Here is a 17,813-nt window from a genome sequence, read left to right as displayed (position 1 = left end):
ACCTGCAATACTAAACGAAGATCGTTTTTACCGGGTGTCATTATGCCACGATTAGCGCAACATCTGCGCCGAGCTGTGTGCAAAGTCGGCTAAATTACAAGCTGCGGTTGAGGGGAAATAAGTTGTGTCCATTGCAAACTTAGCACGTGGTCTTAGAGTACAGTATGCTAAAAGAGCATAATTTTGCGTTAAACATCATTACTTAAAAATGGAGACTTTAAAACGCGCACGACAGTCACCATTATACCTCCTTTTAAGAATCTGCTTCAGTTAAATGTCGATGTTACACCAACATCGGATATTAGCGCAGAGACCGAACAGCGAGGAACTTACTGCGTATAACTCGACGTTTTTTAGCGAGAAAAAAGAAAGAAGGCTTGACTTAGCGTTGTCAATTGTCGAATACAAACTTGCTAATCAGTCAACCTAAACAAATAAAGAAAGAGAAAATCTTCCAGCGTTTACGGTCGACCAAACAAAAGACGAAAAACGGCGTTTTGCGCTCGATTTTGGTTTCGCGCTTCGAACAGTTTGTTAAACCATGACAAAAACGAACAAAAAACGATAATATCACTTACAAAAAGGGGGTAAGAACTCCCGCCCACCTGAATACGCCAATGGGGGCAATGGATATTGGATAATATTTTAATAGGCTACATATTACACTTATAAATAATACTAATAATCGCATTTTGAAATTCCAGGGGGGTGGGGGGCAAGTGCCACCCCTTGCCCCCCCTGCGGGCGCCCATGGCTACGACCCTATTTAATATTTTTGACACTTTAAAATGAATTATCGACAAAATATATCGGTCTACTAAAAAGCATTTTTATCAGGATTTATCTGTGACTGTATAGGCCAGTGGTCGGCAAACTTTTTTTAGCAAAACAAAATGCTCTTTCACGAGCTATTAACCACTACGTGAAACGAATGACGTCACAAAGCTACATCATAAAACACCTAATCTTAAAAATTATTGCGTGTAATATATAAATAAATAGAAATAGAATACAAATTTATTCGTAAATTTCTTACCTAAATGCATTTTTCACTTTAAAATCACAATTTAATTTTTTTTAATGAAAACAGGACCAAGTTGCGAGTAATTTACCAAAAATGGCGCCAATTTTCCGATACATTACGCCCAGTTGTTGCAACAAAATGAAAGCAAGTTCCTCTGGAGCAAGTTCCTCTGGCGAAAAATAAACTTCTAGCGCTAATTAGGAAATCAATTAATGTTTTCAGACTGGTATAAGCCATCAGGTTAAATTAAGTTTGAAGATAAGAAAGCTTCAGGAGGTGCTTATAGGCTGTTTGACCGGATCTTTCTTTTACGTTTGCACCCCTTGGTGAATATTAGGGTTCCTCTTTTTTCCGGATTTTTTCACTCCCGGAAAAGTGGATTGATAAATAAAAATTCCTGAAATCCTGACGAAAAAATTATACCTAATTACGTCGTCATTAAGGTGTTTAAAATTATTTTATTTTATGTCCAAACATTTTGTAAATTGTTTCTGCAATCTTACAAGACCTTCTTGTATTAAAAGCTTCACCCTTATTGGTTTTTGTTTTTTTAAAAAGCGCATGCAGGTCGCATTTTTATTGGTAGAATAAATATAATTAAGTTTTTTCCCGCTGGTAAGCGCAAATATAGCAACTCCGGCAACGATTTTAATATTTTTTTCTTTATATCACTTAAAAATGACAATTTTTTTGCTATGTTGCCGAATACCCAGGATTATAAAAAATTTCCCTGCATTCGCAATTTCGCAGGAAATCCCGGGAATTTGATGTCGAGACATTCGCGGAGAGGAACCCTAGTGTATATATATATATATATATATATATATGTCGATTAAACTGCTTTAGTATCCGAATTAATGGCCTTTTCCATTTTAAAATTTGATTTTATACTGAAATATTTTTCTTGAAATAAATTATTGTTTGGGTTGTTTCTGTCTTTTATAAGTTTTCAATTTATGTTTTGTTTCAAGGAACTAATAATTAATCAAAACAACAATGACTGATGGTTACGAGCGAATCCTGCTCGTTAAAAACGAGTGTTTGGTGTACCGGCTCCCCCCAAGACCCTCCAACCGGGGGTACAAAGCGGCCGACTGGGGCCTCGACAAGCCCCAGTGGACAGGTCGTCTCAAGGTCGTCGTCGTCAACGAAGATCTCGCGATAAAACTTGAAGATCGAAGCGGGCAACTTTTTGCGAGGGCCCCGGTCGATAGCCACCCGGGGGTGTCCGTCGAGTCGGTCACCGATTCGTCGCGGTACTTCGTCCTAAGGATCAAGGACCCCTCGGGTCGGTCGGCCTTCATCGGCGCCGGGTTTGCAGACCGGGGCGACGCGTTCGACTTCAACGTCGCGCTCCAGGATCACTTCAAGAGGGCAAAGGTCGAGGAGGAGATCGAAAGGTCACCGCAAGTTCAACCGAACCTTGACCTTGGGCTGAAGGAAGGTCAAACTTTCAAGATTAAACTTGGGAACACTGCGACGTCTAAACCGAAAGCAACAAAAGCTAAACCTCTCCCCGGCGGACTGCTCCCTCCGCCACCAGTAGGGGGCAGCACAGCTCCTGTTGCCAAGGAAACAACTTCCAATAGTGAGTGGGGAGAATTCTCGAGTTCAACGTCGGGGGGAAACGACTGGGTCCAGTTTTAACAAAGTTTGACACATTTAACTTTATTTTAGGCAATCTATGTTGGTTGACATCGCGGTTGAATCGATCTTCAATTTATTTGTCACAATGAAGGCGTTCACAAACTTTGTGGCCACCAAAATAAATATTTGCAGCACGTTTTTGCAAAATAATAATATCACAATCTATAACTTAATAATAAACAGAATCATCGACACAACAATAGAAATATAAGTAAAAACACAATATTATTAGTTATCCGATGAATATTGTACATTTAGGTCTAGAATGCTTGCTTTTCTACACCAAACTACATTTTATACAATTACAAAAAGCGTCATAGTTTAGAATCTCTCGAGGCTCATAGTTTCATGAACACTTTGTTTAAACAGAAGCCAAAATTAAAGAATAAAAACATAAAGTTGTTCCGAAGAATTTTATTTTGGCCGGCATTCAATTGATTCAATTGTTAGTTTGATTTAAAAAACAACAAATTTATTATCTACTTATGTAAAACATGTTTAAAATGGCGAAATAATGAACGAGCTGCACTGTAGTTGTTTTAGAAAGTGCTTTGCATTGTTTTCTGTTTATTTGCATCAACTTAAATATTTTAAACGTGTTTGATTGCAAAACTAAAACTGCCAATATTTTTTTAAAAAGAACAGCTTATCAAATTATATTTTTTCACCTATTATATCAAAACCACTATATTTGTAAATTGTGTATTGTTGATATACATGAAACATGTGCAATTACCATCGTAATTATTTGTAATAACACTTGAATATTTGTTGATTTGTAATGGGTTTTTGTTTTACCAATATTTTGTAATATATTATGTTTTCATATTCATTTGTTTAGTCTGTGAAAACTTATGTACTTCAAGTGTATATATTCTCTACCTTTCATAACTTTCCTCAAACACAAATTTAACTACAAACTGTAGCCAGATGTTGGTCCAAGCCTAATTATTTGCCTCGTTATGCTAGTTTAGTTGATATTTGTGACAATAACCAACTGTATTTTCTTCCATTACATAAGTTTGATGTGATAATGTCTGATGTGAAATGCTTGTTGGTGTTCGGAGACCAATCTCATCAACACAATCTAAAACAAGGTTTGTTTAAATATAGAATTGGTTATTCTTTATATAAATTAAATATATAGATTGAATAATTTAAACTCGCAATTTTAACTTTGTTATAGAAATGACTTTCACACAAAATTGTTGTGTAATTTTGTAATATTTGTTGTGCTTTTTAAATTATTTCCTAATTTGTCTAAAATATTAAAAAACACTGCTAGTTGTCTGCTAATGTTTAAATACAAATAGATTTGAATTTAAACAGAATGTAAAGTTTAGTAAACATGCTGTAAGCATGTAATTACAGCAATGTGTGTTGTCGCTATTTGACAAACTGTTCCATTAAAGCAATTAAGTTGTGTTTTCAATTTTTTGTTAAGTAAACAACAAAGTATTTATGAACAGAATGACTTTTAACCCTTTAAATAAATCAGTTTTTTTGCCTATGTTTTAGTTTATATTAATCCAATTCTTTTAAAATAAATCACATTTTTTTTTTAAATCTGCCCATTAATAAATGTACTTATTCAATTAGATTGTTCAGTTATTTGTTTGTGAGATCATGGATTTATAGTGTGGCCTTAACCCTACATTCCCTGTGGTGATTGTTGTTATTGTTCAAATTCTTGCAGGTTGTGGTTATGATGATGTGATTGTGACATTACAAAGGTTGTTCTGCAACAGACAGATTACTGTTCTACAACAATGGGACAATGAATGGAAATGTTGGTCTAATGCAGAAAAAAGTTTTGTGATTCAGAATCCAACAAAAATGCGAGGAATCGCACCAAAGGTGAAAAGTTGTTGAAAAGTTACTCAGCAGATATTTAATAGAATTGCATCGATAAGGTTTCAATCCCTGAAGTATTAGAAGCTGCAAACACCACATCATGCCTTTATGATCTCATATAAATACAAAAGTCTTGATTAAAACAAGCTATCTACAAGTACTTAAACTGAACTGGCCTCTTCAAAAAGGTTCCCAACCTTGTTTTAGATACAGACATCTTAAAAAATGTTAGGCTTATCATTTTTTTAAAGTTACCCAACTAAAAAATTTGCATATCCGGCCTTTCATAGATAGATGCTGAAAAAATATTAAGTCATGCTTAACAATCTTTAAACTATTTGTTATTGTGTTGACGAACGCATTTGTAGTATTTTGTTTTTTAAATTCTAAAAACATGATGAGTGATTCGATTTTAGGAACCTCAAGAATTTTATTTAGAAAAGTGAAAATTTTTGATTGTTTTTTATAAAAGTTTGTTTCAACTTTGTTGTTCGATGACAGTTTTCACAACTGCCAACCTTAATTAAAGACGAGGTAATTAGGAATGTCAGTTAAATGGTAATTGATGTTGCAGTCGTTTGGAAACCTGGACCCTTCAACGAGCGTCGTGTTTTGCTGCGACATGCAAGAGCGATTTAAGCCGGCGATCAAATATTTCGATGAAATTTCTCAAGTCGGCGATCGGCTCACTAAAGCTTCAAAGTTGCTTAACATTCCACTGATTGTCACTGAGCAGGTAATCATCACCAGGAAACAAGATCCTGAAGCTTGTCAGATATTTTTATGAATATTTGTTAGTAGCCGTATTTGTTTAATTCTAAATCTGGAAATTAGGAAGTCATTGTGTGTTTTTATTCATTTTATTTTTCGTTTGACTTGCATAAGCTTGGTTGTCTAAGTTTGTCAATAAAAGAGTCCACATAATTTCCATACTTTTTACAGGTTATTAGATTGATTTGATTAGTGAAAATAAATTAGTGGAATACATCACAGAGCTAGTAATTGCAATAATAAATTTATTTTGAAGTTTTATGGGAAATATTTAAATTTGTTTTAAATGCATTTTGCTAAATTTTCACCCAGCATTGTTTTTTTTTCTACCCAGCATCGTTTGAAACTACCAAATAAAAAAGTGGATTTATTTTGTTACAAACTAGAAAGTGGATTTATTTTGTTACAAACTAGAAAAAACTACACAGGTTTATATTTGACCGAGAATATCTCATCTTTTTTTCATGTCATTTAATTTCAATCCAATGTACGTCTGCTGCATTCTCCAAATAGTGTCTTGCTTTACAACCAGAGAAAATGGAACAATAATAAAAATCAAGAACTTCGAACGACCTTTTTAATGAAAGCTTCTCTTTTGCACATTATAAACCAAAATAATGCTATTAGGTTTCAGAATACTATCAGACAATCAGTACATTTATTGTCCAGTATCCGAAAGGTCTCGGTAAAACAGTTGCTGAAATTGACATCAGTCACGCATCACTGGTTGCTGAGAAAACGCGATTCTCGATGGAAACGCCGGAAGTTGAATCGTACCTCGAGAATAATCCTCATATTAAGTCAGTTGTGCTGTTTGGCGTCGAGGTTTGTACAAACTCTTTCATTAGCCACTACTTTTATTTATCTTTAAAGTTGTTGAGAAGCAAATTAATTATGTTTTCATATAACTGAAACTTATTTTTATAATTTAGCCTAAAGTTTTATATTCAAATATTTTTACCACTGTTTACTGAAGAAAAGTGCCTTACTAATGTTTTTGGCATTAATGCTAATATTCTTCCTGAAATTTGAAACAATCCGTCTAGAAACGTGTACATTTTGCCAACTTATGATTATAACCTGGATTATGTGTAATACACAAAATTTTTGGTCGCATAGATTTTGCAAAACTAGAAAGGGCTATGCGACCACTGAAACAGTTAGAAAAACAGTCTGTAAACCTTAATGTGACACCTACAAAATAAAATGCCTTTATAAGTTAATAATTTTCCTATTTTATCAGTAATTTTTAGGGTCTTTATTTTATTCAACAAATGTAATGCCAGTTTGTTAAGAATTTTTACCTTGGTATAAAACACAAATATCTCAGTTGATTATATTTTTAAAAGTCCAACTAAGAAAATTAATAAGAAGAAAGCTTAATTTGACATATTGCTTCATTTCTCAACAGGCTCATGTATGCGTCCAACAAACAGCTCACGATCTGATGTTGAGTGGATTCGACGTCCACATCGTCGCTGATGCAACTTCATCAAGGTCACTCTCCGACAGACATCTTGCTTTCCAGGTAAAATCACACAATATTGTACTATTAGTGAAACAGGGCTTGCAAAAAATTAGTGCTAGGAGGACTGCATTAATTTTACACAAAGTAAACATCAACACAAAAGCACGCTTTTAAATCTGTTAATGTATAAACTTTACCGCCAAACTTAGAATTCAATTTAGAATATGTTTTATGAAAACCATTACCTTAATATATACACGGTAAGTTGCAGTGTCAAAATCTGCCCAGATTGCAGATTACCTTCAGCATGACAACAGCATGAAAAGCATCCTTTTGAGGAGGATAAATAAACATTAAGTGTGTAAACTTGTTTATTCATGTCAATTAAGAAATGAACAAGAAGAAAATAAATGGTGACGATAGGACCAGCAGTAACAGGAAGTTACATTGATATTACCATAGTGATCACGATACTTAACAGAAATATTGAGATCATGTTGGGATGTGGATTTTGACGAATGTATGAAGGCTTCTATCAAAAGCATTAGAGTTCAAACATTTTTTACCTCAATATTAAACCAAAATAATTAACATTTAGCTACAATTAACGCAGTACAAACTTAAAATGTCAACGCATTGTTGCTACAGAGGGTTATTACTTGGTGAGGGCGTGGTTTTGCAAAACAGGGCGTGGCATGCACAATATTTTTCCTGTTTTTGCAGAGCTTACGTCATCTCGGTGGGTTTGTGACGTCATGTGAAACGGTTCTGCTCCAGTGGGTCGCCGACAAGAACCACCCCCAGTTCAAAGAAATTCAGAAGCTCATCAGGGAATCCCCCCCAGAAACCGGGCTCCTCTTGAAAAGCAACATTTAATCAACTTAATTCCTACTTTTTAATTACTTTTGTGCAATTTAAAAATAAAATTATCGTGAAACGTTATTGTCTCAAGATTCTATTTCGTGGGCTGAGTTATTTATAAATAATTCCTACATTGTCATCAAAATGATTTAAAGTTTGTTTTTAGAAAAAAATCGAAATCCGCCGTCATAGTGGTCACTAGATGCCGCTGTAGAGCTAATAATGAACCAAAAGTTACGTTCAGTTTCTAGGGAGTTTAGAAATGTATTTAAAGCCTATAAAACCCAGTCAAGCGTAGCTTCTTGTGTCGTTGACGTTATATTGGTCAAATTGATAGAGAAATGTTTTGATTTTTTGCGACAAGTTAAAGATGTCGTATCCTTATGTGAGTGTTATTAAGTTATATTTATGTTGACTCTTTACAAATGAATTAAAAGTTGTCGATTTTTTTTTAAATTACCTTATATTTATTTGTGTGCATCGAACATCAATAAAACTACAAAAAGTTACACCTTAATACGTTATAAGTTCGTTTTCGTTGTAGTCCCTGGCTAATGAGCTTTAAAGGATAATGTGGCGTGGTGTTAGAAAGTATTTTCTTCTACTGTTTATGTACAATATGCAGTAGACCTCCACCCACACCCGAACGCTAACCCGCACCCTAACTCAAATTTTGTGCGTTGATTTTAGAACTGTGGTAGGATTCTAGACCAGCGCCGTATTTTCTTCTACTGTTTATGTGCAATACGCAGTCTGCATTCTGTAGCTTATTGTCGTCCAACATTGAAAAGTTAGGCCTCAATAAATCTGCCGTACAGTTGAACACCAACCAGCGCAAACCTAAAACCTCGCTTGTGCTCATACATTTCCAGCCAAGCGAACTTAAGCTGTAACAGAGAAGCCATTAACCACCATACTATCTATAGCTCTACTGAATTTCAACAAAGTACCTTGACAAAAGTGCATATTGTAAGAATGCTAGGCGTGTTCATAACTGCGCTTTCAATGACTACAATTCACAGCAAAGCAGAACGCACCCTGTAAAACACAAATATTTAAAAACGACTGACTTAGGGATCAGGATTAGACAGATGAGAAAGAAAAGGTAATTGAGGGAAATTGTTAACACTTTAGACGTGCATCGCCGATATACATGCAATGTCTAAAGTTTCCGATATGGTTTGTGCTTAAAATTTTACCCGAAGTTTTTCAATATTTTCGCCAATATAGCGTCCAGTTTATAGCTATAATTTTTGTTAAAGATATTTGTGCACTTGTAAATTGCACCCCCACGTTTTAAAAAAGTTGGAGTTGCTGTAAAATTCCAAACAGGAAGTGTGAAAAAACATGATTGCAAACCTGAACCACTCAAATATTTTACTGCACACCTAACATCTCAGTGAAATTACCATAAAATGCAGACTGGTCCAGCTGTAAGTTCAGCTACAAACCCAAGATCTCAGCAACAGAGAATTATGGTTATTTTTTGATCCACTTGAACTAAACTGCTATCAGGGATTCTCAACCAAACCCACCAATTGTGCATTAGGAATTATACAAACACTTACCATTGAACAGGGTTGAGATTTTGCTTGCAATCGTATAAAGTGGTTTCATGGAAATTCCGGGGCGAAACCCGTATCCAATGAACAGACCAGAGAACATCTTAAAACCTTTTTTAGCGATGTCACATAAATTTTGTTAACACCAGTTCCTTTCCTTCTTACCTAGATGTTGTTTAGTCAATTCAAACAAAATATTTCGTTTCCAGCAACAGCAAGGTTACGGCCAGCAACAGCAACCGTATGGTCAGCAGCAATATGGTGCTCCGCCCCCCCAACAAGGGGGGTATTATCAGCAGCAACAACCCCCCGCATGCCCCCCTGGAATCGACCCAACTGTGTTTTACTGGTTTCAGGTAAACTAAGTTGTGTTGAGCACTTTTAAAGTGCCAGGAAATGTACAAACTATAAATATACACTTGCTGCTTGGGAAAATATAAAAGTGCTTTAAAATCTTCTTTAATCAGAATATTGTCATTCTTTAAATCCAACTTTTAATAATATGTGGAAATATTTGTAGCATTTATTTCACCCAAATTATTTTTGTCTTTAGCAGTAAGTTGATAAAAATTATTTTTACAGAACCTTTATCCCCATCTAGTGTTTGAAGTTTTATTATTATTTCAGTCGGTCGACCAAGATCGCTCAGGCAAAATAACGGCAAACGAGCTGCGAAAGGCGCTGATGAACAATAAGATGAAACAATTCAACCACGAAACTTGCCGACTCATGATCGGGATGTTCGACCGCAACAAGTAAGTGCAAGAATGGAGTTCTTGAGTGCTTACGATGCTCCGAGCACCCCTAGCAGAAACTTGTGGTGCTCAGACCCCTAAATGATAAAAATAATAAACCTTTCAGTAAAATTTTCATCTGGCATTTAGTGACGACCAAGTTTAGCGGAAGATTTTGAGCTTTATTCTGATAAATAAAAGTCGATGTCTTCGAGTACGTAATAAGTTGCTGTTACATAATTAATTTATGTCTACATAATCTATTTTTGACGCCAACACTTTGAACTAGAGCCATGATATAATACAGGGTAGTCCAAACCCAGGCCCGCGGGCCATTCGTGGCCCTCGGGCACTGTGAATTATTGCAATGCGTACCGTTGACTGTTTACTCAAAGGAATCTAAGTGACAAACGAACAGTAAGAATACTGTAATTGTTTGGTCATGATTACATTTTTCCAGTTATACCATGAAATAAACCAGATTTCTATCGCTCACCAAATTCGCAGCAGGGAGTAGCACGGATGCCTAATTTTGGTATGTGTTATAACTAATGACCGGTTTGAGTCGCAGTGCGTCTTATATGAAACTTTTCTAAAAATGTGGTTTTCACTGTGCCTTTACCCTAACGCGCTGACCCATTCCAAGATGAAATTTCAGCTAAAATGATCTGGTTAATACCTTTTTGTGCAAAACGAAAACGTCTTTGTATTTGGCGATTGTGTAGTATGAGACATCTCTATTACTTTTTTTGTTTCCGTGAACATTGTAGGTTTATAAAATGCTGTGTTCTAACTGAAAAGTATTGTCAAATACACAAAAATTTTCGCGCGCACCATTTTCCACAGTCTCATACCCTACGATTTCATTGCGCACAAGTTCGACGATAGTAGCAAGTTTGTGAAACTTGTATGTCTTGGCCAATTATTTGTGACGTCGAGTTTTAAACATTTCACGCCCTCATACGGATGTAACCTTATGTTTGCGGCCCACAAAGAATATGCAAGAAATTTTGTGGCCCGCGATGCTGTCAACCTTGGACCACCCTGTTATAATATATGTAAGGGTTTCTTAACTGTGGTCCTCGCCACCCCTGGGGGGCCACGGGCAACGTATTCATAAAACAAAACATCGCGAAATCTTGACAAATGCAGTGACATTTAATACAAAAAATACCTTAGTGGAGTTCAAGAACATGCTTTGTACTGACTACTTAAGTTAATTTAAATTAAAAGGTCTGATTTGTTAAATTTTTAGAAGGAAAATACACGTTTTAGAGGAAATACATGTCTGTGTACTAATTCCAGGATTATGTCCATTATAACTTGTATTTGATTTTAGAGCACAAATCTAATAGTTCTGTGAGTAATGTTCGTATCATACTTTTGCATTATTCCTTTAATATTTAGCTTGTAATTTTTTCAACCTAAACCTCGCAAATAATAATGTTGCATGAACAGGGATGGGACGATAAACCTTCAGGAATTCTCAGCATTATGGAACTATATCCAGCAATGGAGACAATGTTTTGACTCGTTCGACCGAGATAGATCGGGGAACATCGACCACCAGGAACTGCACCAAGCATTCAGCACTTTCGGATACAGATTGTAAGTGAAACATCAGCATTTGTATTGGAAAACTTTATTAGTATTATTTACTTCATGTGTGTTTTGTTACATCAGCTAGTCCTATAACTTTATGGTTTTCTAATAATAGATATAAGAAAAATATTTTTTACTCAAGTGGTTGCATTGAATGCAACTTGTCTTTGTCCATGTCAGTCTTTTTTTTTATTTTATTTATTTATTTTACGTTTTTATTATTTTTTACTATTTATTTGTACAGATGTGCTCCTATGCCATTGATATATACGGCGAAAAGCATAGCTTTGTATTAAAAGTTTACGACCTTGCTGAGTGATTGTTGTTCGAAGCGGTGAATTTATCAAGATATTGGACATTTCTTGTGCGTTTATTTTTAAGTTTTCAGTAACTTATCACAAAAAGGCAATAGTTTGACTATAGTTGAAAATGGGCAAAACAGCATCGGGTTCCATACATCACTTTGGTGTAACTTCATCCCCCAGACAACACTTTTTCAAACCTTTCTACATAATCACATTGAGTTTTTTTCATTTTCTATGAATTCCAATACCAGTTTTTGTTGTAATTAATTTCCTTAAAGACAAGTTTTGTTTGATTTTAGATCGATAGACTTTTGCCGAATGATCGTTCGAGTTTTTGACAAAACTTCGATGAATTCGATTGATTTTGATGATTTCATCCAAGTATGCGTGATGTTGCGGATGTTGACCGACAAGTTTCGAGCGAAAGACACAAACCAGAACGGAAACATCCAGCTTTCGTACGAGCAGGTTCGTGGAATGCAAACTTTCCTTAAACATATATAATTTTATTATTGTTGCTCCTTTTGAGTTGAGTTTGTTTTTACATATTGTTGCTACTCGAACTAAAATGCCTAAAAAACATTAGAATTTTGTTTTTGTTTAACTTTGTTCATTAACCCTTAAAAAGTCTACACAAGAAAAGTTTTCACAGACATTAGTAAGATTTTTTTATTGATGAGGCAGTCGATTTTTAGTTTGTGCAATAAAATTATTTTCTATGAAATTAAAAAGTAAATTTATTACCAACATGAGATATTAACCTACCTAATGTTTAATGCAGTAAAACCACAATTTCCAGTTTTGTTCTTTACAACCAGATCACCAAATAATTAGATTGAATAATATTTTTGTTTTAGTTTTTGGAGATGTCCCTGGATGTGTTCCAAGATCCACAGTCTAGTTAGTTAGAAGCCCACTATAGGTAGTTAACCTTGTTGTATTTTGTTTTTCTTCTACTCACACTTAACTTTGCTTTCCAGTTTCTCGAGATGGTTCTGGATAATTCACTCAACGTCGTTTAATTCTCCTAAATATGTTGCTTTTATTTTTCCGATCGCAATTGTTTGTTATTTGTTATAAAGCGCTGCACTATTATTGTATATTCCCTGGTAGCCTTTTAATTATTATCGTTAATATTGTGATGTAATAAACTTTCTGACCTCGCAAATTATGACCAACAAAAAAATATCCCACGTTGTTTTTCAGGTTTTGAATATTTTATTTTAAGTAGGTTTTTGTGACGATGTATTTTTAGAAATTAGTCGCTGTCTTTTGTTAGTTATTATATTATAGATTTCAAAAAGGTTTACATTTTAGAAATCATTTTTTATATAATGAGATTCTGCTTACTTCAGCGCTTTGTGTTCTACATTTTGTTATTTAGGAGAGTAACAAGGGGTATTCTCTCAAACAGTCCACGTCTTTTTTTGTAAGTTATTGGAGCAAATATTTATAAATTTAACGATCTACGAAAGTTTTCCGATGTGCCATTGTTCTGGGGTTGAATGGTTTGTGTCCAGCATTGACCTTTAAATTACTGCGCAACCCTGTAGTGCTGTATGTGTGTCATCACAATTATCTTTTGTCTAGTAAAATATAAGTTTCTCATAATCACAACAATAAATCAAATCGCCTCAACATTGTTGCGAAATTTTCTTCTAAAACTCAAAAATATGAACAACGATATCTTCTACATAAAATAAAACAAAAAACTTTAGAACATTGTTGCATTGCACCGCGGTTCTATTATGACGTCACGTCCAGTTGGTGACGTCATCATCGCGCCTCCCACAGCGCCCTTGGGTGGCCGATGTTGAGGTTGTTGTTCCTCAACATTTTTTCTTTCGCCTTCATCTGCTTGTACACGTCACGGGGAATCCCCATCACAGAAGCTTTCGAGCTGCAAAGTAGGTCAAAGGTCAAAGTGGGCGAAAGTACATGACCAGCGGTTAAAGTAAAGCAAAACACCATTGACAGCCCTGATAGCTTAACCTGCACCGGGCTGCGTTGGTTCAGGCCCTGTTTTAAGTAAATTTGAGCAACTTTTCATTATTCAACACTTTTCACCTTGCTTCTGATGGTGACATATAGACCTGTTCAGTTCGACTCGCTGGTTAAAGTCAAAAGGTTCACGAAATGATTTTACGGCCAAAAGACATGATTAATGAATGATTTTCAAAGCAAAAGTTTGCTAAAAATATTAAATCTAAGAAATCATTAAGTAAGGCCTGAAAAAAAATTAAATTAGAAAAAAATAAAAAAAAAAAATTTGTGAGGCAAAATAGCAGTGTTGTAATGACTTAAGTCAATGACTTGACTTGCACTTAAGTCACTGTTTTTGAAACTTAAGTCACTGTTTTTAAATGACTTGACTTGACTTAAGTCTTTCGGACAAATCACTTCACTTCACTTAAGTTGTTTGAACTAATGACTTGGGTTGAAATAAAGCATTTCTTTAAGTATTTTATTTATAAAAGTTAGCTATTTGTTCAAATTTTGGCACAAAAAACAAATTACTTGCTGTATGTTCCGTTTTCCTTATTTTTTAGTTCAGTTATTGTTCATATTCATGCGAGTTTAAAAATTCTAGTAGTTTAACGTTTGATTTTTTATGACAAGGACATGACTTGAAGTTGACTTTCTGTAATTATGACTTGACTGGGACTTGACTTGTTATTCGTTCAACAAGACTTGGCTTGGACTTAAGTTATTTTAAAATAACTTGTTTACAACACTGCAAAATAGACACCAAAAAGGTTGTCTTTTAACCAAATCAACAATCCGATATTACGCGTAAAGCCCTCATTAAAATAAATAATAGTCCACGAAAAAGTTTGTGAAAATCATTAAATCTGACACATCATAAAATTCACTTTGGCCAAAAAAATTGGCAAAATAATTTCTCCCGAAACCAATTGGTTCCCGGTATGATCTTTCTCACCCTCTTCCTCCATCTTCCTTCACGGAGCTGAGATGTTGCTGGAGCTCCTGCATCTTCTCCTCGTGTCTTCGCTTCCTCATCTCCTCATCCATCTTCACTCGCTCCTCCAACATCTGGGACTCCTCCTCCTGCGTCATCAACAATGACGTCATGACATACGTCACATACTTTGAGTATTGTAAATACTAAACCTTCTACGAGGTATGGGTGTACGATAATATCGGATCGGAGCCGATACCTGAAGGCAAACGATAGTATCGGTGCTCGCCCGATACCAGAGCTGTATCGTTCCTTCCCAAAGTTTTGCGATTTAACGTTTTTTGCTTTGAAAAGTGCATTTCTAAAGAAATAGTAAATTGCAAATCGAAGCCAAATTAAAAATCTTCTGAACGCAAATTTTGGGTTAATATAAAAAAAAATCATTATTTTCTTTGACGATATTAATGACGTCACTTGATATCGGACGCGATACTTTCTGAGTAAAATATCGGGTATCGGACAAACTTGAATCTATTTCGATATTGCGTGAAGCTTTAACCAGTTGTTGACAACAAAGTAATAAACATTGAGGAAACGGATCGGGAAATTATGAAAATTGTTAAAATTCGCTGCAATTGTGACGTCACCATTAGTTATCTCTGCTGCGCATGCGCACAACACCCCCATGTTCCTTATGTTGTCGGAGGGCATGTGTAGGACGAGCATTGTTGCGCAAACAATGTTCATTGTTACAAACAATCCCTATCCGCCACTGCTGGTGTATAACATTACAACTTATCCAATAATCTCTCGCGCATTCCATTGTTCGATTGTCGACGAACAACCAACCATTGTCTCCCTTTGTTATCGTCGAATATGTTATTGTTGTTTAAAATTGCGTTGGGATTTAAATTTTGTTTTAAATTTGTCAAAAAAGCTTTCTTTTTACTTAAATGGGAATTGCTGCGCAATAATAAGCATGATATTTACAAAGATAGCAATGTGACGTCATACGTTTTCTACTATTACGTCACAATGATAAAGGCAGAGGCTTCGGCAATCGTGAAAAGTTATTTGATCGAACTCCAAACAACTTGCTCTGGTTGTGTTCGTTTTGTTGTCAGGGTGGAAACTGACATTAATAAAGGGTTGATAAATTAATATTTCAGTGAAAAGAAATAATTTATAAACTCAACCCTCAACCTTGAGGTTTTATTCGTAGATAAGGCAAATTAACGCAAGTGTGATATTATTGCTGCTGGGTAAGTCGTTCTCTCCTTGTATCATAGAACCGACCGATGTTATACAATTACCTTATTTGTCTTTAAGAAATAATTTAATTTATTTGTGTTTTACTGATTAAATAAACTTAAACAAACCTAGTTCTTGTAAACTAACAGGTGCGCAATGACAATATAAGATGATTGTAAATAAACGACCCCCACCCCCTAAATAACACAAACTAAGCTCTGCTTGAATTAAATGTGCATTATTCCAACCATATGTTGCATTCACCCCCCTTAATAACCCCTAACCCCCAAAATACCCCCGACCCACCTGTTTTGCAGCCAGTCTTAGTTTCGCAGCATGTTTCTTGTCGATCACTCTTTGTCTTCTCAGCGCTTCGGCATGGAAAGGTCCGCAACTGGAAGCCATTGTTGCTGCTCGCGCGCCCACTGTCACGTAACAATGCTCGATTGTCCTCGACAGCTAGCTCAAGCCAAAGCCACCAACGCGAAGGGTCAAAGGTCAACTGATCAAATTATTTCGAAAAGGGGCAATTTTCACAGCAGTTTAACCGATACACTTGTTTATAACTAATTATCAGGAAGCAAACTTGCCATTATTAACGATTGCAACAAATAAGTAGGGGATGTTATTCTTCACCACTTGTAAAAACATTCTTGGCCTTGTGCAGTTTTTTTATGATTTACAGTTCATTGATCGTATTCAATGATTCTTGCAATACAAATAACTTGAAAACAATAAACGTCACCACATAAAGTCCGAATGAAAAATAACACATTATGAAATTTATTAAAATGGTTCCACTTTCTTTGTTTTAATTTAATTTACCCATTTTAAATTGGGTTTATGGCTAAACTTTTATTCGCAGCTCCAGTTGAAATATAACTGACTTGGACTGTCATAATGCTACATCAGGGTTTGCAATACAAACTGTTGTTACGCTATTTCATATGTTTGAATTAAAAATCTTTTAATACCAAGTAAATATATTTTTAAAAACTTTGAAATAGTTTCGAAACGTAACAATAAACGTTTGTTTCGTAACATTACGTCATTATTCAATAAACCTTAGGTTAAAGTTTTTGCACAAAAGTTAAGTAAATTTTAACTTTTTTAACATTTCCAAGTATAACAGCAAAATGAATGGTGGATACTTTGTTGAAAACATCACAAGAAATGCCAACACGACTGCTGTAAGTTTTGTCTCGTGTATTTAACTTGAGGTTCATAAAGTTAATGTTTAAAAGCTAAAAAACACTTGAAATGATTTGAACGACGGTTGTTTATTAGATTGGGTCAATTTAGTTATTATTTTGGCAACACGGGTTTGACATATAAAGTAAACGAACAATATGGCGACGTTTAGCTTTATGGTTAGGCAATAATTGTATTTGTGACATTTTGGCTGTTTTGTGCAAAAAAGGTATAATTAATCTAGTGACTTCTCTAATAATAATAATACAATTTTCATTCTTTTATTAGCATTAGTTTGTTTTAATTTTCAGTGTGGTCTTATAAGGTTAAAAAGATGCAGTTAATAATGCAATTATATATGTCAAAAACTGATTACTTTTACACTACCGGTATATCAAGACCGTTATATGTTTTGAGAGTAACTTCCTGTAGCCCTCTTTGTTTAGATAGAGTACGACCAACTTATACTGCTGATAGAAAGTTCTGGTTTGGGCCCAAACTTGCTTCTTTCCATGTTGTTTACATTCTTGCTACTGTACCTGCTCATATACATCGCTTGTGTGGGCTTCATTATTGCAAACACACCCTGGAAAACTACAATGCAGTTCGCCACCCACGATAGG

General features: G+C 35.0%; 4 protein-coding genes across 5 annotated transcripts; 3 read left to right on the top strand and 1 right to left on the bottom strand.

The window, feature by feature from the left end:
* Positions 1 to 2,002: 2,002 nt before the first annotated feature.
* On the top strand, positions 2,003 to 3,692 carry LOC146162929 (adaptin ear-binding coat-associated protein 1-like). The gene has a single exon (XM_083383396.1). It carries the CDS (start codon positions 2,021 to 2,023, stop codon positions 2,669 to 2,671), a length of 651 nt encoding a protein of 216 aa, XP_083239522.1. The 5' UTR covers positions 2,003 to 2,020; the 3' UTR covers positions 2,672 to 3,692.
* Positions 2,677 to 7,700, top strand: LOC146162928 (isochorismatase domain-containing protein 1-like). Its single transcript, XM_083383395.1, has 6 exons — positions 2,677 to 3,768; positions 4,368 to 4,528; positions 5,100 to 5,261; positions 5,966 to 6,121; positions 6,708 to 6,824; positions 7,488 to 7,700. The coding sequence occupies exons 1-6, from the start codon at positions 3,705 to 3,707 to the stop codon at positions 7,638 to 7,640; spliced, it is 813 nt and encodes a 270-aa protein (XP_083239521.1). The 5' UTR covers positions 2,677 to 3,704; the 3' UTR covers positions 7,641 to 7,700.
* Positions 7,701 to 7,940: 240 nt separating this feature from the next.
* LOC146162927 (programmed cell death protein 6-like) lies at positions 7,941 to 13,038 on the top strand. Of its 2 annotated transcripts, XM_083384601.1 has the most exons (7): positions 7,941 to 8,010; positions 9,397 to 9,543; positions 9,815 to 9,942; positions 11,380 to 11,529; positions 12,128 to 12,296; positions 12,686 to 12,750; positions 12,809 to 13,038. In XM_083384601.1, exons 1-6 carry the CDS (start codon positions 7,996 to 7,998, stop codon positions 12,731 to 12,733), a joined length of 657 nt encoding a protein of 218 aa, XP_083240727.1. In that variant the 5' UTR covers positions 7,941 to 7,995; the 3' UTR covers positions 12,734 to 12,750; positions 12,809 to 13,038. The 2 variants fall into 2 exon arrangements, with proteins under 2 accessions (XP_083240727.1, XP_083240728.1); XM_083384602.1 differs by lacking the exon at positions 12,686 to 12,750.
* A 420-nt stretch (positions 13,039 to 13,458) lies between these two features.
* Positions 13,459 to 16,414, bottom strand: LOC146162926 (uncharacterized). The gene is made up of 3 exons (XM_083385680.1): positions 16,306 to 16,414; positions 14,770 to 14,897; positions 13,459 to 13,728 (listed from the first exon to the last, which is right to left on the bottom strand). The coding sequence occupies exons 1-3, from the start codon at positions 16,402 to 16,404 to the stop codon at positions 13,605 to 13,607; spliced, it is 351 nt and encodes a 116-aa protein (XP_083241806.1). The 5' UTR covers positions 16,405 to 16,414; the 3' UTR covers positions 13,459 to 13,604.
* Between the last annotated feature and the right edge of the window lie 1,399 nt (positions 16,415 to 17,813).

Source organism: Ascidiella aspersa, chromosome 3 (assembly GCF_963924565.1).
Source record: "Ascidiella aspersa chromosome 3, kaAscAspe10.2, whole genome shotgun sequence".
Classification (NCBI taxonomy): domain Eukaryota; kingdom Metazoa; phylum Chordata; class Ascidiacea; order Phlebobranchia; family Ascidiidae; genus Ascidiella; species Ascidiella aspersa.
This window is presented reverse-complemented; position numbering and strand designations above follow the sequence as displayed.

Bases quoted from the DNA above. Each gene is read 5' to 3' on its own strand.
- LOC146162929 (XM_083383396.1), top strand. From the start codon at position 2,021: ATGACTGATGGTTACGAGCGAATCCTGCTCGTTAAAAACGAGTGTTTG.
- LOC146162928 (XM_083383395.1), top strand. From the start codon at position 3,705: ATGTCTGATGTGAAATGCTTGTTGGTGTTCGGAGACCAATCTCATCAA. The intron at 3,769-4,367 runs GTTTGTTTAAAT...AAATTCTTGCAG, and splicing joins TCAACACAATCTAAAACAAG to GTTGTGGTTATGATGATGTG. The intron at 6,122-6,707 runs GTTTGTACAAAC...ATTTCTCAACAG, and splicing joins TTGTGCTGTTTGGCGTCGAG to GCTCATGTATGCGTCCAACA.
- LOC146162927 (XM_083384601.1), top strand. The intron at 9,544-9,814 runs GTAAACTAAGTT...TTATTATTTCAG, and splicing joins CTGTGTTTTACTGGTTTCAG to TCGGTCGACCAAGATCGCTC. The intron at 11,530-12,127 runs GTAAGTGAAACA...GTTTGATTTTAG, and splicing joins AGCACTTTCGGATACAGATT to ATCGATAGACTTTTGCCGAA.
- LOC146162926 (XM_083385680.1), bottom strand. From the start codon at position 16,404: ATGGCTTCCAGTTGCGGACCTTTCCATGCCGAAGCGCTGAGAAGACAA. The intron at 14,898-16,305 runs GTGGGTCGGGGG...TTGATGACGCAG, and splicing joins TAAGACTGGCTGCAAAACAG to GAGGAGGAGTCCCAGATGTT. The intron at 13,729-14,769 runs GTGAGAAAGATC...CCTACTTTGCAG, and splicing joins AAGGAAGATGGAGGAAGAGG to CTCGAAAGCTTCTGTGATGG.